This window comes from Dendrobates tinctorius, unplaced genomic scaffold (genome assembly GCF_039654945.1).
Source record: "Dendrobates tinctorius isolate UK_male_01 unplaced genomic scaffold, ASM3965494v1 ptg000018l, whole genome shotgun sequence".
In the NCBI taxonomy this organism is placed as follows: Eukaryota; Metazoa; Chordata; class Amphibia; order Anura; family Dendrobatidae; genus Dendrobates; species Dendrobates tinctorius.
In genome coordinates, this window is record NW_027361686.1 from 17,573,409 (window position 1) to 17,598,139 (window position 24,731).

The 24,731-nt window shown below is 46.4% G+C and overlaps 1 protein-coding gene across 1 annotated transcript in view; it reads right to left on the reverse strand.

The window, feature by feature from the left end:
• Positions 1-270: 270 nt before the first annotated feature.
• IZUMO2 (IZUMO family member 2) overlaps positions 271-24,731 on the reverse strand; it is a 67,167-nt gene continuing 42,706 nt past the window's right edge. The window contains exons 5-7 of the mRNA XM_073566423.1: positions 11,169-11,261; positions 6,715-6,835; positions 271-476 (exon numbers count right to left, since the gene is read on the reverse strand). Of these exons, the coding sequence (XP_073422524.1) occupies positions 419-476; positions 6,715-6,835; positions 11,169-11,261 (272 nt within the window). The 3' untranslated portion in view covers positions 271-418. The remainder of the gene's footprint in view (positions 477-6,714; positions 6,836-11,168; positions 11,262-24,731) is intronic.

Below are 24,731 nucleotides of genomic sequence, written 5' to 3' on the forward strand. Positions count from 1 at the left end.
GAGTAAAAGTGTGACACCATTGTTCTAAGCAGCGAAATGGGGGTCAGAGATGGTTCCAGGGATCTTCCCCATGTTGTTCTCCTTCCATTCAGGAATTTTTCCATCCATTTCAACAATTTAACTGCCCCTCCAGAACCTCCTTGTAGGGTCTGGTCTGGTGAAAAAATGCTCTGATTTCCCATTGACTCCCATTATAGTCGTTACTCGAAATGAGCATCTGGAATTGCTTGGTTTGCATAACGAGCATCCTAGCATTTTAGTGCTCGCTCATCCCTACATACCAGACAACTTCTTATACTACCACAAAAATGTAGCAAAACAAAAACCAAATGGTGCAAACATATTACTTAAAGACACAATTTTATTGTTTAGCTCATTTAACTAAGATATCTAAGTTTGTTAGTGTCTCTTTATCTGTTCACACCAACATTGTTCTTTTGGCAAGTGACTTCTTTCTGTACCAGTACAGAAATGGCCTGAAAAGAATAATAAAAAAAAAAATATTAAAGGGATTGAATCATTATGTTAAATGAGTAAAATTACAAAATGCTTGTAAAAACACAATTTTCCAATTTACTTCTTATCTAAGATCTTCTCCATTCTCAAGAATGGAGGAATTTTTAATTCAATAGGTTACTACTTGTTGCTTAGTTAAATGTCACCTCTGCAGTGTATCAAAAAGTGACAAGCTCTTTGATTTCAAGCTTTCAAGTACTACTTTGAAGGTGACTGGATCTAGCCATCTTCAGTGCCACTGAGCTCCTTGAAAGCTGCCTCCACTAGCAGAATTGGGGAGCGTCCATCAGGACCAGAGATTAAAATCAGGAGCACACCGCCCTCCAATGAACAGAAAGCAGGAGCTGTTCCTGAACAGAGAAGATAAATACACCTTCGTAAACTGTATGCCAAGCCAAAAATGAACAGTCCATAGTAATTCTCAATCATATCCAAAGACTGTGACCTTTTCTAATTACAATTTTAGCCGTTTTTGCCGTAAACGACTCTTGGTCAGCCATATCTAATATGACTTTTAAATGGGCAGGCACAAAGTCAACTTTTCTGCTCTCCCCTTTCATATCGGCTTCCTATTTGTGCAGAGCAATGGTTACTGTATGTTTGCAGATTTATGGTGTGAACAAGTGTTTGCCCCTTCCTGATTTCCTATTCTTTTGTATGTTTGTGAAACTTAAATGTTTCAAATCACCACCAAATAAATTGAAATATTAGGCAAAGATAACACAAGTAATCACAAAATGCAGTTTTTATGTGAAGGTCTTTATCAATAAAGGAAAATGAAATCCAAGACTACAGTGCCTTGTTTGAAAAAGTGAAGGCCACCCTTAGCAGCAACAACTGCAATCAAGCATTTGCGATAACTGGCAATGAGTCTTTTACAACACTCTGGAGGAATTTTGGCCCATTTATCTTTGCAGAATTGCTGTAATTCAGCCTCATTGGAGGGTTTCCAAGCATGAACCACCTTTCTAAGGTCATGCCACAGCATCTCAATCGGGTTAAGGTCAGGACTTTGACAATGTAGTAATCGCAGGTACGCGGGATGCAGTGACGAGAATGGAGACGGGATGAACTTAAGATGTAACTTTTATATATATGTATACCTATAGGGGCTATCTTGAGTAACCAACAAGCTAACAACAGTTATTCTTGCAGTGATCAAAACAACAATACACTGGTAACACAAACACTACTACCCGGTCAAGACCGGTCACTATAGGGCCGCGGTATGGCCGAATACGGGTCCAGGGTATTAACTACAATGTGTCACTTATCCTTTCTGATGTCCAGCAGAGTGGTGGTCGGTGCTGCTTCGGTGTTTCAGCCGCTAGGCCCAGCCGACGAGGATCTGGCGGAGACTTCGGGTGTTCCTACGCCCAGACAAAGCGGGGGGCACAGCAGGCCCCTGAAGAGTTCCTCTGCGTTGAGCCTCTTGGCGGAGGTGGGACAGCATTGCCCGGGGATCGGGGGGTGCAGACCGCAGCCACAAGCTGGGGACTGGCAGCAGCGGAGGACAAGCAGCCGCAGGCGTGGGCCGGAGCCGAGCCTCGGGGGCTGCGGGCAGGCCACAGCCGCGGGTTGGAGCGGAGCGGCGGCGGCAGCGGGCAGGCCGCAGCCACAGGCTGGAGTCGGGCGGTGGCGACCACGCGCGGCAGCGGGCGGGCTGGAGTGGAGCTGCAGCATCCGCGGGCAGCAGTGGACAGGCCGCAGCCGCGGGCTGGAGTGGGGCAGCGGTGGCCGCGGACAGGCCGCAGCCACGGGCTGGAGTCAGGAGGTGGTGGCTGCGGGCGTCAGCGGGCAGGCCGCAGCCGCGGGCTGGAGTCGGGCGGTCGGTGTCTGTCTGCTGGACAGCTCGGTGCCGTCTCTCTCCAGTCGCTGCTCTTCTTCTGGCTCTAGCTCTCTGGCGCCCTCTAGCCTCCCTGCTCCTTCTCTCCTATTCGGTCGAGTGTCCCCTGCTGGCGTCCTCAGCCCCTTTTATACTTGCTCCACCCCCATCCCTTCTAGAACTCTCTCTGGTCTGCCCTCTAATTATGTCCCCCGGAAACAGTCCCCCTAGGAACCTTGGTGACAAGTCCCCTTGGTTCCGGCCCGGCTACAAAGCGGGGACTCCTCCTCCTACAAATATGCCACTCCAAAGTCTTATTTTTTTATTTCTTAACCCCTTAATGTCCAATGACGGACATAGTCCGTCATCAGACATTTCCCCTGCTTTGATGAGGGCTCCGGCGCTGAGCCCGCATCAAAGCCGGGACATGTCAGCTGTTATAAACAGCTGACATGTGCCCGCAATAGGCGCGAGCGGAATCGCCGTCCGCCCGTGCCTATTAACTGGTTAAATGCCGCTGTCAAAGGTGACAGCGGGCATTTAAATAGAATTTCCGGCCGCAGGGCCGGAAATGACGTCATCGCCAACCCCCGTCACGTGATCGGGGGTCGGCGTCACGTTGCCTGGACAACCAGAGGTCTCTATGAGACCTCTATGGTTGTTCCAGGCATAAGGCTTTCAGCGCCACCCGGTGGTCGGCGCTGAAAGCACAGCAGTAAATCTGCTACATATGGGCGATCTGCTCATCGCCCATATATAGCAGAGCCAATCGGGTTGCGCATGCTTCTAGCCTCCTATGGAGGCTATTGAAGCATGCCAAAAGTAAAAAAAAAAAAAAATGTTTAAAAATAAAAAAAAAATTAAAAAAACCTAAAAGTTCAAATCACCCCCCTTTCGCCCCAATCAAAATAAAACAGTAAAAAAAAAATCCCACATACACATATTAGGTATCGCCGCATTCAGAATCGCCCGATCTATCAATAAAAAAAAAGCATTAACCCGATCGCTAAACGGCGTAGCGAGAAAAAAATTCAAAACGCCAGAATTACGTTTTTTTGGTCACCAAGACATTGCATTAAAATGCAATAACGGGCGATCAAAAGAACGTATCTGCACAAATGTAGTGTCATTAAAAACGTCAGTCCGGCACGGAAAAAATAAGCCCTCACCCGACCCCAGATCATGAAAAAAGGAGACGCTACGGGTCTCGGAAAATTGCGCAAATTTTTTTTTTTTTTTTTAGCAAACTTTGGAATTTTTTTTCACCACTTAGATAAAAGAGGACATAGACATGTTTGGTGTCTATGAACTCGTAATGACCTGGAGAATCATAATGGCAGGTCAGATTTAGCATCTAGTGAACCTAACAAAAAAGCCAAGCAAAAAACAAGTGTGGGATTGCACTTTTTTTGCAATTTCACCGCACTTGGAATTTTTTTCCCGTTTTTGAGTACACGATATGGTAAAACCAATGATGTCATTTAAAAGTACAACTCGTCCCGCAAAAAATAAGCCCTCACATGGCCATATAAATGGAAAATTAAAAAAGTTATGGCTCTGGAAAGAAGGGGAGGGAAAAATGAAAATGTAAAACCAAAAATACCCCTGGTCGTTAAGGGGTTAAGCCATTTAGATGTACTGCTTTGTTTTGGATCATTTTCCTGCTGCATAACATAAGTGCGATTCAGCTTGAGGTCATGAACCAATGGCAGGACATTCTCCTTCAGGATTTTTTGGTAGACAGCAGAATTCATGGCAGGTCTTCCAGGTACTTAAGAAGCAAAACAGACCCACCATCACACTATTACCATCATATTTTACTCGTTGTGATTAGTTTTCCGAGCAATATGCGCTCCTGAAGGATGATGATGGAAATTGATATTCTGATTCAAGGATGATTTCAAACCAGGACACAACCGGTTTCGACTTCTTAGAATCTTCCTCAGGTATAATGTCATGCCTATACATGAGGAAGACTCTAAAAAGTCAAAACTGGTTGTGTTCTAGTTTGCAATAAAAATCATCCTTGAATCACAATATCGAGTTCCATCATCATCCTTCAGGAGCGCATATTGCTGGGAAAACTATTCACAAAGTGTTATCGCCTATGACAGCACTGTTCATTCCTCTCATGAGTTCCCAGATCTCTGCATCAAACTAAATGGAAAGAGGATAGGAGTGATCCATGGATTGGATCTACACGCAGTATCTCAAGACACCAAAAAGGTGAGTGGATTCACACTGAGTATATGCCTTTGGAAATTGGAAACTAACTACTACTCTCAGAAGCCTGCGCTTCCCATTTCTCTCCCTATAATCCCCTCTTGTTTAATATATTTTATTCGTGGTATGATGTTCCTTTTCTGAACTGCTGTGTTACTTCTACGAAAGATGAATTGAGACATACACCTTCCAAAAGTTCAACTTTTGTCTCGTCAGTCCACAGAGTGTTCTCCCAAAAGTCTTGAGTATCATCAAGATGCCTTTATGTTCTTATTACTCAGCAGTACTTTTCATCTTGGAATTCTGCCATGCAGGCCATTTTTGCCCAGTCTCTTTCATATGGTGGAGTCATGACCACTGACCTTAACTGAGGCAAATGAGGCCTACAGTTCTTTGGATGTTGTTGTGGGGTCTTTTGTGACCCCTTGGATGAGTCGTCGCTGCTCTCTTGGGGTATTTTGGGCTGCCTGTCACTCCCATGAAGGTTCACCACTATTCCATGTTTTCGCCATTTGTGGATAATTGCTCTCACTGTGATTCACCGGAGACTCACAGCATTAGAAATGGCTTTATAACATTTTTCAGACTGATATATCTCAATTACTTTGTTTCTCATTTGTTACAGAAATTCTTTGGATCGCGGCATGTAGTCTGGTTTTTCAGGTTCTTTTGGTCTACTTCACTTTGTCAGGCAGGTCCTATTTAAGTGATTTCTTGATTGTGAACAGGTGTGGCAGTAATCTGGCCTAAGAGTGGCTATTGAATTTGAACTCCGCTTTCCAAAACATGTGATAAACAGCAGTTAATGTTTTAAGGGGGGAGCAGTCACTTTTTCACACAGGGCCAAGTAGGTTTGGATTTCTTTTTCCTTTAATAATAGATATTTAATTAAAAATTGCATTTTGTGTTTACTTGTGTTATCTTTGTCTAATATTTAAATTTGTTTGGTGATCTGAAACATTTAAGTGTGACACACATGCAAAATAATAGGAAATCAGGAAGGGGGCAAACACTTTTCACACAACTGTATATTCCCAGCACTAATCCCTAGAGGTGTGAGATCTCACTGTCCTACACCAGCCCAAAATGTTATATAATGCCAGATACTATATAAGTGCTTACTGTCTATATTAGAGGTTACTCTAAAATAGTCTCCATGTCCCAGTTAATCCAACATAACCAGCTCTTGTTGCAGAATATGTAGCACTCTACTGGACACCATTGGTGGCACCTACCATAACTATTAGCAGAAAATAGGTAAAAATTATGAAATGGGTGGTCTCTTCAGACAAATATAGTATTTTACTTGGTGGTTATTCAGATGAAAATATTTCCCTGAAACACATAGACAGTTGATCTCGGGCTTCTGACCATTCTGGCTTACACAGGGTTTCCTGAGCTAGCCAGTCCCTGTATGATATTTCTTTGCTCTATCAAGGCATATTGACAGTTGCTTCCTCTGTGTCATCCCCTTAACCCCTCCATCAATAAGGGCGTAACTGTAGATCCTGCGCTGGGGTGACCTTGTATTGAGATGGCTCAGGAGCTGAGTTCGCTCCACACATGGCTGATGCCAGCTCTATTACATAGTGTCCGAAGCTGATCTCTGACCATGGCTGTTAACCATTTAGATGCTGCTGTCAATCACTGTCAGCAGCATTTAAATTATGACACTACCAATGCAGGCTTTCTCCAATCACTCCCCCACATGACATGATAATCGGACACAGATGGATTGCCATGACTTGCTGAAGGCCCCTGTCGCTGCCATCTTAGTCCTCCTTTGAAGTTTAGCCATATGTTGAGCTTCAAAAAAGAATGCAATTTATAGCAATTCTGAGGTATTGCTGTATATAGCATTAGGCATCAGACAATTGCAGGTTCAAGTCCCCTAAATGGACTAATAAATAAAGTAAAAAAAATTGTTTTTAAAAATGTTAAAAACAATAGCATCAACCTCTATTTCGCCTATCAAAAACCCAAATTAAATTAAACCAATCAGTAAATGCTGTAAAAAGAAAAAAAAACTCTTATGGCTAGGTCAATGGAAAAATAAAAATTTGAAAAAAATAACTAAATAAAAAGTGACAGAAGAAAGATGAGATAAGGTCAGCACATATAATTAAATGGAGATAATAGGGAACACTCACAGGAAGCTCATTACAATCAGTAGCATAAAAGCTAAAAGTGCAGCTTTGCGCAATCCATCCGACAACATGGCTGACATCGCTTCTTCCTCTTCTAACTCTACTGCAATCCTTTGTTTATCCTCTTTAAAAAAAAAAAAAAAAAAAAAAGAACACAGAGGTTAAAATATAAAATTGTATCTTACAGGTTTTATTGCTTAATTATTCAGTAATGTCTTTTAGAAGCATGGTCATGTCAAAGACGAGGTCACTATACAGGATACAAGAATGAAAATCTTCTTACGGAAACATCTTGACTACATGGAAGGTGGTCATTATATTACCCAGTAACTTATGGTAAATCAATGTGCATTGTGTCCAAAAGAATAATCCCAGACCTGAATCTTTTATATTTGATGTATTAATGTTAAGATTATTTTACCTATTACATATTGTCTTCTGTATTGTAAAAAGCAGAGTTTCCTTTGCACATAAGGCAGCACCCAAACAAGGAAATAGAGGAGAAAATGAGAATGCAGATTACCATGGCAGGATGGGACCTGCTGAAGCCCCCCATTGAGGCCAGCTTGGTCTGAAACCCAAGGTACATCCTGAGCTTCAAAATATAGTAATGGGGTGTTGCAGCCTATGGTTCCATTAGGATCCAGCCAAAGCTCAGAAAGTGCTGGATCACTTTGTGCCAGCGCTGGGTACAAACAGGCAGGTAGCTGCCACTGTTAGCAACTACCTGCCTGTGGTTTCTTTGTTTAACTATGTGTCAAAAAACTAAGTTCCGGACTATCCTCGAATGCATAAATGACCACATTTCTCAGAGTAACCTCCCAGAACTATAAAGAATCAAAGGCAATGGAGTCCAGTAAAATGATTTCTATATTAAAGTAACTGCAAAATGACTCCTTCATCAGGCATTTCTTACAGAGCAATGAAGTGGGTATACTGTATATAGACCTAAAAAAGCAGGGGGTAAAATAGAGAGTGGAGTAGGAAATTAGCATTACTTTAAAAATAAACTAAAATACTAAATAAAGATAAGAACCTTGTCTTATGAAAGCAATTAGGCCTGAACTGTGGTGTAAATTGCTTTGAAAAGATGTAAAATATTTCTGCAAAAATGTTGCCACTTTTGGTGTTTTCACACCAGTTTTGACCCAACTGTACCAACATAGCTGGAGCTCAGATAGCATGGAAGTGGAAAGCCACAGCTCATTTAAATTATGACAAGCTGCACCTCTCCTTAATCTTAGGGTCCCGTTTCACATAGCGACGCACCAGCGATCCCGACAATGATGCGACCAGGTAGGGATCGCTGGTGCGCCAACGATCGAGCACGATCAGCGATATCCAGCGGGGGGGCCAGTTGCCGCTATGTGTCACATGTAGCAAGATTGCAAGCGAGATCGCTGTTGCGTCCCAAAATCGGTGACGCGTTAGCAATCTCGCTATGTGAGACAGGGCCTTTATCCTATTCTGTGACTGGAGTAAAATTTGTGAAGACGTACAGTATATGGGTCACATGCCACTTGTCATATGTGCCTGCTTCATTAAAGGGGATATCCAGCACTTTGTAAAAAAAAAAAAATGGCGAAGCACTAATAGGCAGGTAGTTGCTAACTACCTACCTGTTGTGATTACTGTCATTCTTTTGTTGATTCAGCTGCCTCTGCTGATGACAGGTCAACAGAGCAGCTGGTTCTTTCCCACTCTACTCTGTTGTCAAGGCGAAACTGCAGACTTCATACTGATTGACAGCCAGCTCCCTACTGCCTAAAGGCCCCTTTACATTTAGCGATGCACCAGCGATCCCGACCACGATACGACCCGGTCAGGATCGCTGGTGCATCGCTAAATGGTCGCTAGTGAGCTGCCACACAGGCAGATCTCACAGTGATGCAGCAGCGATCTAGCGGTCGTTACTTACCTTTCAGACGCGGCGATCCTGACGTCCTCCCGTCCGCGTCCACGCGTCGCTCGTCGGCGCCAGCAGGAAGCGCCCGACGGGAAATGGATCTGCGCGATTTCGCGCGATCAGCGATGGACAGCGGGGGAGCCGGTCGGAGGTAAGTATCACACATAGCAATATCGCTAGCGATATTGCTGCTGCATCACCAAATCGGTGATGCTTTAGCGATATCGCTATGTGTAAAACCCTCTTAACTGCGGGGAGCTGGCTATCAACCAGCATGACATCAGCAGTCACTCCCCATCTACCGACCAGGCCAGAAGGAGGTCTCCTAACAGGTCACATGAGGTGGAAGTGTATGATCTCTCCATTATCTGTCCTGATAGAAATAAAGACAGGAGAAAAATAGAAACAAAGGAAAGGGTCATTTTCCCCCTAACACCCAGAGGTCTCCCAAACAGGTACTGACCCACTATCAATCCTGCTTTACTTCATAGACCAGCAGTAATCAGTGGAGTGTCCTAAAGATAGCTTATACAGAGAGAGCAAACTTCATAGTTCATGTCAGATAGGTGTAAATTGTGGCATTGATTGAGGGTCCATGTGGGAAAAAAATAATAATTCTTTCTTCCCCAGAAGTCTCCAATCCAATTGATGACCAAGGATACCCTTGTTGAGATGTAGGGGGGAGAGTTTCCGCTATGTAACCGGGCCGGAACCGAGGGGACTGTCACCAAGGTTCCCAGGGGAACTGTTTTTGGGGGACATAATTAGAGGACCGACCAGAGACAGTTCTAGAAAGTGTGGGGGCGAAGCGGTTATAAAAGACACAGGTCATCAGCAGGGGGCACTCGACGGAGCAGGAGAGAAAGAGCAGGAAGTCTAGGTGGCACCAGAGAGCCGGAAGATGTCAGCACCTGCCAGGGAGATTGGACGGGGACTCACAGGTCTCAGGGAGAGGACAGCTCCGAACAGCACAGCAGAGTGACAACGACCGGACGCCCGCGGTTGCGCTCCAGACACCGAGACCGCCGCAGCCCCGACCCCTGACCGTGGTTGCGGCCTGTACGCCGCCACCCGCCGCACTCCGTCCCGCGGCTACGGCCTGCCCACTGCCCGACCTCAGCCTGCAGCCTGCCTGCTGCCACCCGCGGCCCCCACTGTCCGACTCCAACCTGCAGCTGCGGCCTGACCGCTGCTACCCACGGCCGCCGCTGCTCCTCTCCGTCCCACGGCTGCGGCCCAGACGCTACACCCCGCGGCAGCCACTGCCCCGTTCCAGTCCGTGGCTGCGGCCTATACATTGAGGCCGACGACCGCCATTATCACGCCTCCGCAAGGGGGCCCAACGCTGAGGGACTCTCCGGGGCCTGTCGTGCCCCCTCTACACCTGGGCGTAGGATCACCAGAAGCTCGCGTCAGCTCATCGTCGGCTGGGCCCAGCGGCTGAAACGCCGAACGGACACCTCCTGGACAACAACTCTGCAGGACATCAAAGAAGGATAAGTGACACTTTGTAGTTAGCAAATTTTAGTTCCTGGTTGGCCACATCGCGGCCACATAGTTACCGGCACCGACCGGGTAGTTAATATCGTGTTATCTGTGTGTAATATTGTTTGAATCCCTGCAAGGAAAACGATTGTCAGCTTGCCAGTTATCCAAATAACCCATATATAAAAGTTGAATTTAAGCTTGCTCCGTCTCTGTCTTGTCACTGCATCCTGCGTACCTGCGAATACCACAGAGATTCTAAGGTCAAGCATATCCTGGGTGAATTTGCCAAAGAATAGTTTATGTAACAAAAACACCCATGTGGGATAGGCATAGGTTGTGGCTTTATGGCTTTGGGCGCACACCACTAGATAGAAGAATATTTAGAATTGAGAGTCCTCAGTGGTTGATACCTTTTAATGGCTAACTGAAAAGATGGTTAATACATTGCAAGCTTTCGAGACTACTCAGGTCTCTTCATCAGGCGAAGACTAATACAACATCTAGCTCATCAGGCTATTAGTCTAGCCTGATGAAGAGACCTGAGTAGTCTCGAAAGCTTGCAATGTATTAACCATCTTTTCAGTTAGCCATTAAAAGGTATCAACCACTGAGGACTCTCAATTCTAAATATTCTTCTATCTACTGGCTAACACGGTACAAAGATATATATCTTTCCTGCACCACTAGATAGACACTCCTGATTCATTAGGAGGCATGCACCTCTTCATAAATCAGGAGCATCTGACTACTATACGCCCCTCGTCAATACAGGTGAGAAAATCGCTGATCTTGATGAATCAGGCCTCAAACCAGTATTTCATTATGAAAGATCATTTTCTTTTGGCAATTTCATGTCTTCAAGAGTTTTTCCAGGGAAACTATCACTTGTCTTGAACGCCCCAATCTTCTTCACTTTGGTTTGGGACTGAATGAAGTGGCATGTTCGCGTTTGACTGTTGTCACTCTGTACATGCCTATGGGACTGACATCACATCTATAAATTAGAAATTATTTACTTTGTGCACAAATAAAATCATATAAAGAAATGAGTTGGAAATCTTACTAAAATGCAAGCCCATGCACACCGAATGACTTAAGCAGGAGGGCTTGACTTTAACACAGTTGGTGCAACTGAACACGTCCATCTTCAGCCAACCTGTGGAGGTAAAATGACAGTGTAATATAATGTGTATCATGTGTCCCCTACAATGCATCACATAGTTAATCCTATCCAACTGTTACCTGGGGAGGACTCAGGATTCAGTTCAAGGGATTCTGTCAGCAGGTTTTTTCTATGTAATATCAGAGCAGTATAATGTAGGGGCAGAGACCCTGATTCCAGCTATTTATCACTTACTGGTCAGCATGCTGTCATTTTAATAAAATCACTGATTTATCTTCTGCAGATCTAGAAACTCTCTGAATGCTAAGCTCTGCATAACCGAACCCACATCGCTGACAGTGGTGTACACCGTGCATAGGCAGAAAGCTGCTGAGCAGCGGTGAGGATAGCATTATGCAGAGCAAAAAGACTACATGGCACAAGACAACTAGTACTCCTTTCAGCAATGCTCATACTGACTGCACATTTCCTGATCCGAACCTGCAACCTTATACAAGTGCTTCACAAAATTAGAATATCATCAAAAAGTTAATTTCAGTTATTCAATACAAAAAGTGAAACTCATATTATATAGTCATTACAAACAGAGTGATCTATTTCACGTGTTTCCTTACAGCCAATGAAAACCCGAAAGTCATTATCTCAGTAAATTAGAATAATTAACAAAAAACACCTGCACAGGCTTCCTAAGCATTTAAAAAGCTCCCATAGTCTGTTTCAGTAGGCTCCACAATCATGGGGAAGACTGCTGACTTGATAGATGTCCAGAAGGCAGTCATGGACACACTCCACAAGGAGAGTAAGCCACAACAGGTCATTGATAAAGAAGCCGACCTGTTCAGAGTGCTGTATCCAAGCAGATTAATGGAAAGTTGAGTGGAAGGAAAAAGTGTGGTGAAAAAGTGTGGTAGAAAAAGGTGCACAAGCAACCGGGATAACCGCAGCCTTAAAAAGATTATTAAGAAAAGGTAATTCACAAATTTGGGGGAGATTCACAAGGAGTGGACTGCTGCTGGAGTCATTGCTTCAAGAGCCACCACACACAGACATATTCGAGATATGGGCTACAAGTGTCACATTCCTTGTGTCAAGCCACTCATGACCAATAAACGTCAGAAGCATCTTACATGGGCCAAGGAGAAAAAGAACTGGACTGTTGCTCAGTGGTCCAAGGTGTTGTTTTCAGATTAAAGTAAATTTTGCATTTCATTTGGAAATCAAGGTCCCAGAGTCTGGAGGAAGAGTGGAGAGACACACAATCCAAGCTGCTTGAGGTCTAGTGTGAAGTTTCCACAATCAGTGATGGTTTGGGGAGCCATGTCATCTACTGATGTAGGTCCACTGAATTTTATCAAGACCAAAGTTAGCACAGCCATCTACCAGGAAATTATAGAGGACTTCATGCTTCCCTCTGCCGACAAGCTTTTTAGAGATGGAAATTTCATTCTCCAGCAGGACTTAGCACCTGTCCACACTACCTAAAGTACCAATACCTGGTTTAAAAACAACAGTATCACTGTGCTTGATTCGCCAGCAAACCCGCCTGACCTTAATCCCATAGAGAATCTATGGGATATTGTCAAGAGGAGGAGGAGACACACCAGACCCAAAAATGCAGATGAACTGAAGGCTGCTATCCAAGCAACCTGGGCTTCCATAACACCTCAGCAGTACCACAGGCTGATCACCCCCATGCCAAGCTGCATTGATGCAGTAATTGATGCAAAAGGAGCACCGATCAAGTATTGAGCACGTTTACTGAACATACATTTCAGTAGGTCAACATTTCAGATTTTAAAATCATTTTTCAAGCTGGTGTTATAAAGTATTCTATTCTACTGAGATAATGACTGTCTAGAGCAGTGGTCCCCAACCTTTCTGACCTTGAGAGCCACATTCAGTTTAGAGAGAGAGTCACGAGCCACATTCAGCACTGAGAGGGTTGCAAGCCAAATCCAGCTCCATTCTCCCTCAAAGTAGTGTCAACCAAAGCCCCCATTATAGGCATTATCATAACCAAAGCTTTTCCGCATAAATTACTCCAAAGAAGTCCATGAGATCCAGGGGTTGTTCCCACAATACCCCCATTCAGTATTCTCCCTTGAAGGACTCCCAACACATTTTTGCATCCAGCTTCAAGAACCTCCTCTAAAAGGGAGTATCATCCTCCAGCGTACCATACCTAAATCATCTCTAAAACCCAAGACAGTATATGTGCATCCAGATCTGCTCTTCTGTGCAGGACTGCTCACATTCACCATTTTGAGATGTTCTCTTAATACCCGTTTGCTAGACCTGGAGCTAACACACCAAGCTGGCAATTCATGGGACCGCGAGCCTCCCGAGCTACAGGTTGGGGACCCCTAGTCTAGAGAAAAGAAGGTTCCATGATCATCATCATCACCACCACCACCACAGGTTATATGGGTCATTACAGTTTATTGGTCCTAGATTTCTGCAGACTGGACATTGATTCAGGGACTACCATATGTGGAGCTGGAAAGGAATATGGGGCAAATAGCATCTGCTTCATGGGGTTTTTGCCTTCTTCTGGATCAAAACACATTAGGATTATTGATTGAACTCAATGCATCTGTCTCTTTTTTAACCTTAATAACTAGTAGTACTTCCCATGATCAGTATAAGGCAGCCTTTGTTGGCCACGATATCTTCTTTTACTTAAATGCATTTGTTTGAGTAAAAATATATTTGTCAGTTCCATTTCATTAAAAATGATACACTGTTTTGCATTTATAGAGTCTTAGTTTTCCTACACATTCAACTTTAATGTCGTCCTTGAGCGCAAAAACAAGACAGAAAGATGAAATTTACAGTTAGGTCCATATCTATTTGGACAGAGACAACATTTTTCTAATTTTGGTTCTAGACATTACAACAATGAATTTTAAACAAAACAATTCAGATGCAGTTGAAGTTCAGACTTTCAGCTTTCATTTGAGGGTATCCACATTAAAATTGGATGAAGGGTTTAGGAGTTTCAGCTCCTTAACATGTGCCACCCTGTTTTTAAAGGGACCAAAAGTAATTGGACAGATTAAATAATTGTAAATAAAATGTTCATTTCTAGTACTTGGTTGAAAACCCTTTGATGGCAATGACTGCCTGAAGTCTTGAACTCAGGGACATCACCAGACGCTGTGTTTCCTCCTTTTTGATGCTCTGCCAGGGCTTCACTGCGGTGGTTTTCAGTTGCTGTTTGTTTGTGGGCCTTTCTGTCTGAAGTTTACTCTTTAACAAGTGAAATGCATACTCAATTGGGTTGAGCTCAGGTGACTGACTTGGCCATTCAAGAATATTCCATTTCTTTGCTTTAATAAACTCCTGGCTTGCTTTGGCTTTATGTTTTGGGTCATCATTGTCCATCTGTAGTATGAAACGATGACCAATCAGTTTGGCTGCATTTGGCTGGATCTGAGCACACAGTATGGCTCTGAATATCTCAGAATTCATTCGGCTGCTTCTGTCCTGTGTCACATCATCAATAAACACTAGTGACCCAGTGCCACTGGCAGCCATGCATGCCCAAGCCATCACACTGCCTCCGCCGTGTTTTACAGATGTTGTGGTATGCTTTGGATCATGAGCTGTACCACGCCTTCGCCATACTTTTCTCTATCCATCATTCTGGTAGAGGTTGATCTTGGTTTCATCTGTCCAAAGAATGTTCTTCCAGAACTGTGCTGACTTTTTTAGATGTTTTTTAGCAAAGTCCAGTCTAGCCTTTTTATTCTTGATGCTAATGAGTGGCTTGCACCGTGCAGTGAACCCTCTGTGTTTACTTTCATGCAGTCGTCTCTTTATGGTAGATTTGGATATTGATACGCCTACCTCCTGGAGAGTGTTGTTCACTTGGTTGGCTGTTGTGAAGGGGTTTCTCTTCGCCATGGAGATTATTCTGCGATCATCCACCACTGTTGTCTTCCGTGGGCACCCAGATCTTTTTGCATTGATGAGTTCACCAGTGCTTTCTTTTTTTCTCCGGATGTACCAAACTGTAGATTTTGCCACTCCTAATGTTGTAGCAATTTCTCGGATGGGTTTTTTTTGTTTTTGCAGCTTAAGGATGGCTTGTTTCACCTGCATGGAGAGCTACTTTGACCGCATGTTTCCTTCACAGCAAAACCTTCCAAATGCAAGCACCACACCTCAAATTAACTCCAGGCCTTTTATCTACTTAATTGAGAATGACATAACGAAGGGATTGCCCACACCTGTCCATGAAATAGCCTTGGAGTCAATTGTCCAATTACTTTTGGTCTCTTTAAAAACAGGGTGGCACATGTTAAGGAGCTGAAACTCCTAAACCCTTCATGCAATTTTAATGTGGATACCCTCAAATGAAATCTGAAAGTCTGAACGTCAACTGCATATGAATTGTTTTGTTTAAAATTCATTGTGGTAATGTCTTGAACCAAAATTAGAAAAATGTTGCCTCTGTCCAAATGTATATGGACCTAACTGTAAATATTACAACAGCTATAGAAGGCAAATGGTGCAAATTTAATGAAACCCAATACCAAAACTTAGTTTTAGTCTCAAATACAGTGACTTTATGTATATTTCAGTTACACAAGCCATCTTTTTTATGCGTAAGCAATTTATCTCTATTTTCTGACCTACTTTCTTGATCTGAAAGGTTGGGTACAAACAGGGCCGGACTGGGACTAAAATTCAGCCCTGGCATTTGAAGTTACACAGGCCCACTAGTCACATGGTGACAATATAATATCTTTGTACACTTGTAGGTTACAAGAAGTGAGAGGAGATTAACACGACTATATAACATGTAGTCACAGCTGTGCCCAGTATTTCAGCTCAGTCCTATTTATTGCTTTTAGTTGCAGTACTCCTCTCAAAGCTCTGTCCCCTTTTGGACCCATGGTGACAGAATTCCTGGCAGAACTGCTATCCATTGGGCAACCAGACCCCCTGATCATAGCCGCCCCTATCATACCTCCCAACTTTTGAAGAAGGGAAAGAGGGACAAAGACTGCGGCAAACAGCGCGCCGCTGCAAATTTTAGGCCACAGCCGGCCACACCCATTTCGCAACTAGTCACACCCATATCCACGCCCAACCGCACCCATTTAGCTGCTGATGACACTGACTGGTACTGAGGGCACAGTGGCTGGCATTATGGGCACATTTGCTGGTACTGTGGGCACACTGACTGGTACTAAGGAAGAGAGAAAACAGAGAAAAGAAAACAGAGAGAGAAACAAAGAACAAAGAGAAAGAAGAAAGAACAGAGAAAGAAAGAGGGGAAAGAAAGAACAGAGATAGAGAAAGAAGTAAAGAGAAAAAGAAAGAGAGGAAAGAAAAAGAAAGAAAGAGGGGAAAGAAAAAAAAAAAAAAGAGATTAGAGAGAGAAAGAACAGAGAGAAAGAAAATGAGGGAAAGACAGAACAGAGAATGAGAAAGAAAGAACAGAGAAAGAAACAGAGAAAGAAAGAAAGATTCTGTATAGATACTATAGCAGCCCGGCTCCCATTGTAGTGCCCACCTGAGCCTCCCGGTGCAAGACATATCATGATCCACTCACATGGCCGGAATCCCCGATTCCAAGGCGATCCTACTGTCTGCGCTGTCGGAGGACATGGTGATGGATCTGAAGCATTCCTAGTTCCGTCACAATCTCCTCATGAAATCATCTCATTTCTGGTCAGCTTCCAGCACATCACTTCCGGTGGAATGTCATGTGCGAGTTTTAAAATGCTCCTTGGGGCTCTGCCGTGTACTCCTGTGTCCGTGGGAAAAGCCTGCTTTGTATGCCTCGTACACATATGGCTACACTCCGTACACACAAGGCTCCACTCTGCATACCCCATACACACATGGCTCCGCTCCATACACCAAGTACACACGCGACTCCGCTCCGTACACCTCGTTTACACGCGACTCCGTACACCTAGTACACACACAGTTCCGCACGCCCCGTACACCTCGCACACACGCGGCTCCGCTCCGTACACCTCGTACTCACGTGGCTCCGCTCTGTACACCTCGTACACATGCGGCTCCGCTCAGCACACCTCGTACACATGCGGCTCCACTCAGTACACCTCGTACACACGCGGCTCCGCTCACATTCACTTCGTAAACACAGCTCTGCTACATCCACCCTGTAAACCCCTCCTGACCCCACACAGAAACTTACCCGCATCCAGCAGTGCACCATGACAACCAGAATGGCAGAGTCCTGCATACACACAGAGGCTCCTGATCATGTGACCCCTGACTCCTCCCCTCCTGTGACCTCATCACAGGTCCTGTGCGCACAGAGCAGCCAATTGCAGCCTGAGAACGAACCTGCCTGCAGGGGGTCAGAAGTTCCGTGCAGCGTCTCATCCAGTCATTGCAGGAGAGGGACCCCGCATTTGCGTGCAGTGCCCTGGAAGCAGGAACAGATCGAGCGGCCCACTACAGGCACCGGACCTTCTGGCATTTGCTAGAAGTGCCCGATGGTCAGTCTGGCCCTGGGTACAAACGGCAAAAAAAATGTTTAAAATTGAGGGTGAGTTTTAACTTTTTGGTTATAGATTGATTTTAAATAGGGATGGGGAAACCCAATCTGGAAAGTTCAGGGTTTATACTGGCCATCCAGTGTCTGGTAACGAACCCTGAACACTGACTTTTACTATATGTCCTGTTTCCTGTTCGGGTTCGTCAGTCTAATAAAGCTTGTTGAAAGGCTTCATCACAGCCAAATCACATGCTTTTAGACTGTGGGCACTTCTAGAGCCATCACAGCCATGCCAAGTATTTTCATGGCTGTGATTGGCCAGCGCTGTATAAAGGCTGGCTCATGAGTGCCGCTGTAGAGGAGAAAACTGGGCTGTTGATGCTGACAGGGCACCGGGTCCGGAACTCCTGGGGCTGAACCTATTGTTGCAGGGGGGAAGGCGAGCCAGGGAGGTATAAAAGGGTTTGCGCGGGAAAAGAAAGGGGCTTCGCGCCAGAGAGAGGAGTCAGTAAGGACTGGCACCAGGCTGCGGGGAAAGATAGGCCATATAACAGCAATTACGGCCAGGTGCGGCAAGGACTCAGTGGGTGTGTGAAGGAACGCACGCTGAGTGGAGGATTGCGGTGGATTCCTCTTTGCGGCTCTGCAGCATAACAGACTAGGTGCTCAGCAGGTTAGACCGGTGACCTCCCACTGCCACCAGTAGTGAGACCAACTTAGGCAGGGAAGCCGGAAGAACTCAACACCGTCCTCAGCAGGCTACCAACCATCCAACAAGGACAACCAAGTCACACTAAGTGAAGTTGATATATAACTGCCATCTTGAGTTACTCTTTCCCTTTGTACCCTTCAGCCTTTACATGTTTATTCCCTGTTGCTCCCAGCGAGGAGGTTACCCCTGTACCTATAAAACGAGTAATTGTTAACACCTGCTCTGTGCTTCTTGCTTCTGCGTCACTGCATCCGAATTTTTGTGCTACATTTAGCGTAGTCAGCAGGACTCAGTCCTTGGACACAGACGCTGCAGAGCAGTCCACCATGAGTAACCTGAGGTCTAGCTTGCCATTGGGGGCCATGCTCAGCAATCTCCCAAAATTCACGGGGAGTAATATGATGCTGTGGGACTGGACTGAGAGGGTTAAGAGCATGTTGCGGATGCACCCCATGACCCCTGCTATGCAGGCTGAGAAAGCTTTCATGACCCTGGATGGTGAGGCCCGGAACTCTGTTATGTTCCGCCCCCAATGAGCGGGATACGCTAGATAAGGTGGTGCAGATCAGGGCTGGACTGGCAATCTGGCAAATGCCAGAAGGGCCTGTCTGGTCATGGGCTGTCTTGTCTGCTACGTTGCTAACAGAATCGATGTTCTCAAGACACTCATACTGTTAAGAGTTGTGACGGAGCACCAAGTTGCTGACTCCGTCACTTACCCCAGCAGGCCACAGGTATCATTAGAAATATTGGTCTTGTATTAAATCTTTCATCCAGGGTAATATTAGTAATATATCCCATCTGGTTCTTGGGGACGGGGACAACATGGGCCTGTGCGATTTTAAATACCAGGGCTGAATTTCAGCCCCAGTCTGTACCTGGTGCAGATCCCAGAAGAAATGCATGGTGATCCGCCTGATGTAAGGGAGATGCTGACGCGATTATTTCCCCGCATTCAGCGAGTGGGAGAGACTGTGACTTGGTATATCAATGCATTGCAGCAGTGCATGTGCACATCACTAAGAGGGATAATGTGGGGACTATGGGAGTGGGGCCCCCTGATAGGATATTGAGAGATCAGTTTGTGTCGTGTCTCAGGGACATGCCGCTCAAGCAGGCTTTATGAGAATGCCTGCGTACTAGCCCACGTATGACCTTCCTAGAAGTAGGGCTGTAGGTGCGCGTGAGAAAGCAGGAACAGGGGGTGGCGGCCCTAGCAGGGATGGTCTGGAGAAATAAGGTGCCTACCCCACCCGCAGCTGAGCCAGAGAGGGCCTGAGAGATCCGGAGGGAAGAAATGCGGATTGAATGGTCCAGCTTCAGAAGAGCCCCCGCTCTGGCCCAAGAACCATCGAGAGCAGCCCCCTCACCAAGAGATAGGAGTGATGCAGGGTCCCACCCTTCTGCTGGACCCCGCAAGGGAGCGAGACAACTTAGTGCAGAAAGGGACCCAACTTGATATAGATGTGGAAACTCCGGACACTACGCCCGAGGCTGTTTGAGCCGAGGTCGGTCCCTGCCAAGGCAGCCGTTAAACTAGTGGGCTCTGTGGTTGAGGGACGCAGCTCGGAGCCTGAAAGACAAAGGAAAGGAGAAGGAACTCCCAAAAGCATTGTTTCTGCGAGCCCTACAGTGTGGGCTGAAGTAAATGGGCAAGCTGTTTTTGCTTGATTGACACCGTGTCACAGGTGACCACCATACCGGAAGCGTACTTCAGACAACATTTCCCAGAAGTATCATGGCCAGAGTGGGGGCCGGTAGTTAGATTGGCAGCAGCCAACCAATTGCATATTCTGGTCGCCAGGGTGGTCTGGATGGAGATCAGAGTGTGCAAGAAGGATGTAGGGCATAAAGAGATCGTTTTGGTCGCTGGGAATGTTGGCTGTGGGCCGTAATGACTCTCGGGATGAATGTACTGAAAGAGATTGGACAGCTCCTGATCAATGAGCTGTGAGAGCCCATTCTGAACCAGTGGAGCCCCCGAACCCCTCAACGGAAGGTGTTTCAGCAACTGATCTGAGCTGCCCAAGCACAGAAAACGTCGGGGGAAGGAAAAGTTTTGGGGAAGGTGATGGTTCCTGCGGCTGCAAACCGTTCCCTAGCGCCCGGCCAGACAGTGCTCACGTTATCAGTACGAACTTGTACACTCCTTGAGGGGGTGGAAGTGCAAATAGAGCTGACATTGATGGATCAAGTACCCCCTGGACTGCTCGTAGCTCGGACGTTAGCCACAGTCCAAGATGGCAACGTGGTAGTATGGTGCATCAACCTAGGGAAAGACAGTCTCACTCTCTTACCTAAAGGTGAAGTGGCCCAGATCTTAGGAATGCCAGAAAAGTTAGTGCGACCTGAAGCAGTACAACTGGTTGTCGTGCTGAGGAGATCCCTGGACTTTAGCAGTCCCAGTGACACCGGAAACCCCACCTGGCAGCACAAAGGAGGGTCGTAGGAACTTAGAGCAGATGCAGGATGAATTGACAGGACTCTCACCTCAGCAGGTGCAACAAATGGAAAATGTGCTAGAATGTTATCAAGAGGTCTTTGTCCACAACGAAGATGACTTCGGTTGCACTCAGACCATCACTCATGAAATCCCTACGGGGTGTGCTGCACTGGTTCGGGAAAGACACCGACAGATACCTCCCCAGATGTACGAAAAAGTGAAGGAGATGCTACCTTACAAGTTGCAGAGTGGAGTGATACGAGAAAGTTAGAGTCCGTGGGCAGCTCCCATATTTCTGGTCCGGAAGAAAGATTGGACCTTACGTTTCTGTGTTGATTACTGACGGCTGAATGCCTGTACGATGCGGGACTCCTATCCATTGCCAAGAATCGAGGAGTCGCTTTCTGCCTTGGAACAGGCAAAGTACTTTTTGTACCTTGATCTGGTCAGTGGGTACTGGCAGGTGCCCATGGCTGAACATGACCGGCCAAAGACGGCGTTCGTATTTCCCATGGGACAATTCAAGTTTAACCATATACCCTTTGGCCTGACTAACGCTCCCAGGACGTTTCAACGCTTGATGGAGAGATGCCTGGGGGACTTGAATTTTGAGGCCACTCTGATCTACAGTATCTTGACGATATCATCGTCTACGTGGACACCTTTGAAGAATACCACAAGCGACTGGAACAAGTGCTAAGTCGGTTACAGAGCCACGGCCTGAAGGTGAAGCCACAAAAATGTCATCTCTTTTGCAAGCAGATTGAATATTTGGGGCATGTTATGTGCGGTGAAGGAGTGAGACCAGCAAGTGGGAAGGTGGTGGCTGTGCAAGAATGGCCCACCCCAACGATGGTGAAAGATGTTCAGGCCTTCCTGGAACTTACTGGGTACTACCAAAGATTTGTGAAAAATTTCACCCACCTAGTCAACCCATTACTTTAGCTGCTAAAGGAAGTGCTGGCCGGCTCGAAGAACCGAACCATTCAGTGGGGAAGGAGTGAAGAAGAAGCCTTCAGAGCCTTGAAAATGGCTCTGACGGAGGCCCCAATACTCTTCTATGCAGATTTCTCATAACTCTTCATTCTCCACACTGATGGAAGTTTACAAGGTCTAGGGGCAGTCCTATCACAAATGCTGAGAGAGAAAGAACAAGTGATAGCCTACGCAAGCCGGTCCCCTTCACGACTCGGAACGGAACCGAGACAATTATAGCGCCTTAAAGCTGGAACTGCTGGTGCTGGTCTGTGCGATGACCAAGAAGTTTGCAGAGTACTTGTCCCAGCTGGTCATCCTGGTGCCGATGGACAATAATCCCCTGGCCCACCTGGAAAATGCAAAGTTGGGGGCCCTAGAACAACGATGGATAGACCGCATGGTGAAATATCGGTACAAGATTGTCTTCCGGGCTAAGGCTGAAAACACTCACGCTGACGCTCTCTCCAGGGTGACTTACGAGCGACCTGAACTTGATCGAGATGAAGAGCTAGAGGCAGAAAATATCCCTGGTTTCCGCTACTTTGCCAAATCGTTGGTGGCGATGCAGGGACAGATCAGAGAGTTGTCTGACGAACAGTGGCTGGGGCGGCCCCAGGATGACTGGGTTCGACTTCAACAGACAGATAGAGATTGCCCAGCTGCGACAGTGGGTGGCACTGAAACAACTCCGTAGTCAGAGAGACAGGAACTCACTGTCTCCAGGAACCTTGCGGATTCTGGGGCAGTTGAAAAGACTCCATTTGTAGGATGGATTGTTATACCGTAGGGTACAGGTGCTGCAAGAAGTGGGGGTCACTTGGAAAGTAGTACTCCGAGAGAAGTTGATCAGAGTAGTGGCTACGGAGGCTCATGAACGAAGGGCTCACTTCAGTCCGGAGAAGATGTTCCAGTGGTTACAGAAGCTGGTGTATCACCCACAATTGAGGACTGCAGTGGTGAATACTTGCCAACAATGTCGGAGCTGTAACCTGGCCAAACCCCCAGAACAGCGGGCCCCGATACAGACCATCGTGACTTCTGCTCCCTTGGAGGTTCTGATGATCGATTACTTGACTGTAGGACTGGCACATCTTGGATATGAACATTGCCTGGTAATGACCGACCATTTCACAAAGTTTGCTGTAGTAATCCCAACCAGAGACCAGACCGCTGAGTCAGCAGTACAGGCCATCTGCCGGGATTTCATCCGTGTGTATGACTGCCAAAAGTGGATCTTTTCCGACCAAGGCGCCTGCTTCCAGGGGTGATGGAAGAATTACACTGTTTATACCGGATTGAGAAATCCAGAACTACTCCTTACCACCCTCAAGGAAATGGGGCCTTTGAACGCTTCAATCGGACACTGATAAAGATGCTACGCACCTTAGAGGAAGATCAGAAGATACGATGGCCTGAGTTCATGGCTGAGCTGGTGTGGGTGTACAACAACCGAGTGCAAAGTTCACTCCACCTACCTTGCTGTTCGGGTGAAGGGGGCGAGAGATCACTGAGTTGGAGTTCGACCCGGAGGACTACCCACAGACGGGAATGTCTTCCTGGGTTCGAGAGGAGAGCATTCGACTGCAGACTCTCCATCGGCTGGTACAGATGAAGTTTCAAGAACTCAAGCATCATGAGGTGCCACCTTTCTGAGGGACAGCTCTGAGACCCGGGGATCGGGTGATGGTCCGGAATAAGCGGACGTGGGGGAAACTGGAAAGCCAATGGGAGTGAACCCCGCATCGAGTGAGACGACGAGTCTGCTCTAACAGGCCGGTGTATGAAATTCAGCCTGAACGGGTGGAGGGAGCTCCTAGCCAGGTTGGTCCACCATAGCATGCTGCGGCCCTGCCTGTCTAAAGGACCCGAGGGTGGATAAGAATCACCGAAAACTACTGAGGTACACACTTTGATGGTTCCATACTTCGACGGAGAGGAAAGGGTGCCAGCCTTGCTCCCAAACCAAATGCTTCGCTGCCTGCCACTCCCAGGGAAGTGAGCGCTGTGATAAAACACTCCGGGATCGCCTTTGTTGGGGTCAAAGGTCACGTGCGTTCAGCATGAAATTCAGGCGCAGAGCTGGGATTCGTGTATAACTGACCCTGGGTCAGGTTTATTAACAGTGAAAGCAATGCAAAAGGAAATAAAACATAAAACAAATCCTTGCTTGTCCGGCACTAACTAAACAATGGACAACCTAACTACCAACTGGCGGGCTTCTCCCGTCCAGCCAAACCACAGTTGCAGTGGGCACTGCTTCCACTCACATGTGTCTCTCACACAGACAGGCTCTCTGTGTTCCCAGGCTGAGACACTCACACAACCACCTGGCATCCTTTTATATCCACCTCCCATTATCCATTAGTAAGCAGGTGCGATACTGACCAGACTAGGCCACATAGGAAAGGAATCTGGGCGAGATATACCTGCCCTCATCCACTATTCCCCCATGATTCTCACATATCCCCCCCCTCTGCTCAGACCACTCCGGTCAAGCAATGACACCCGCCAAACAGTGCACTCGGGACAGGGCATCTGCGTTTCCCATCTGTACTCCTGGGCGGTGCTCCACCGTAAAAGTGTAGGCCTGCAGGGCAAGGAACCACCGGGTCACCCGGCTATTCCGTTCCTTGTTCAAGTGCATCCACTTGAGAGGGGCATGGTCAGTGATCAGCCTGAACTTTCGGCCCACCAGGTAATATTTGAGGGCCTCTAGAGCCCACTTAATGGCGAGGCACTCTTTTTCTATGACTGCATACCTTTGCTCGTGTTTATTCAGCTTCCTGCTGAGATAGAGGACTGGGTGTTCCACTCCGTCCCTCACTTGTGAGAGTACGGCCCCGATGCCGGTATCAGAGGCATCCGTTTGTACCACAAACTCGCTGC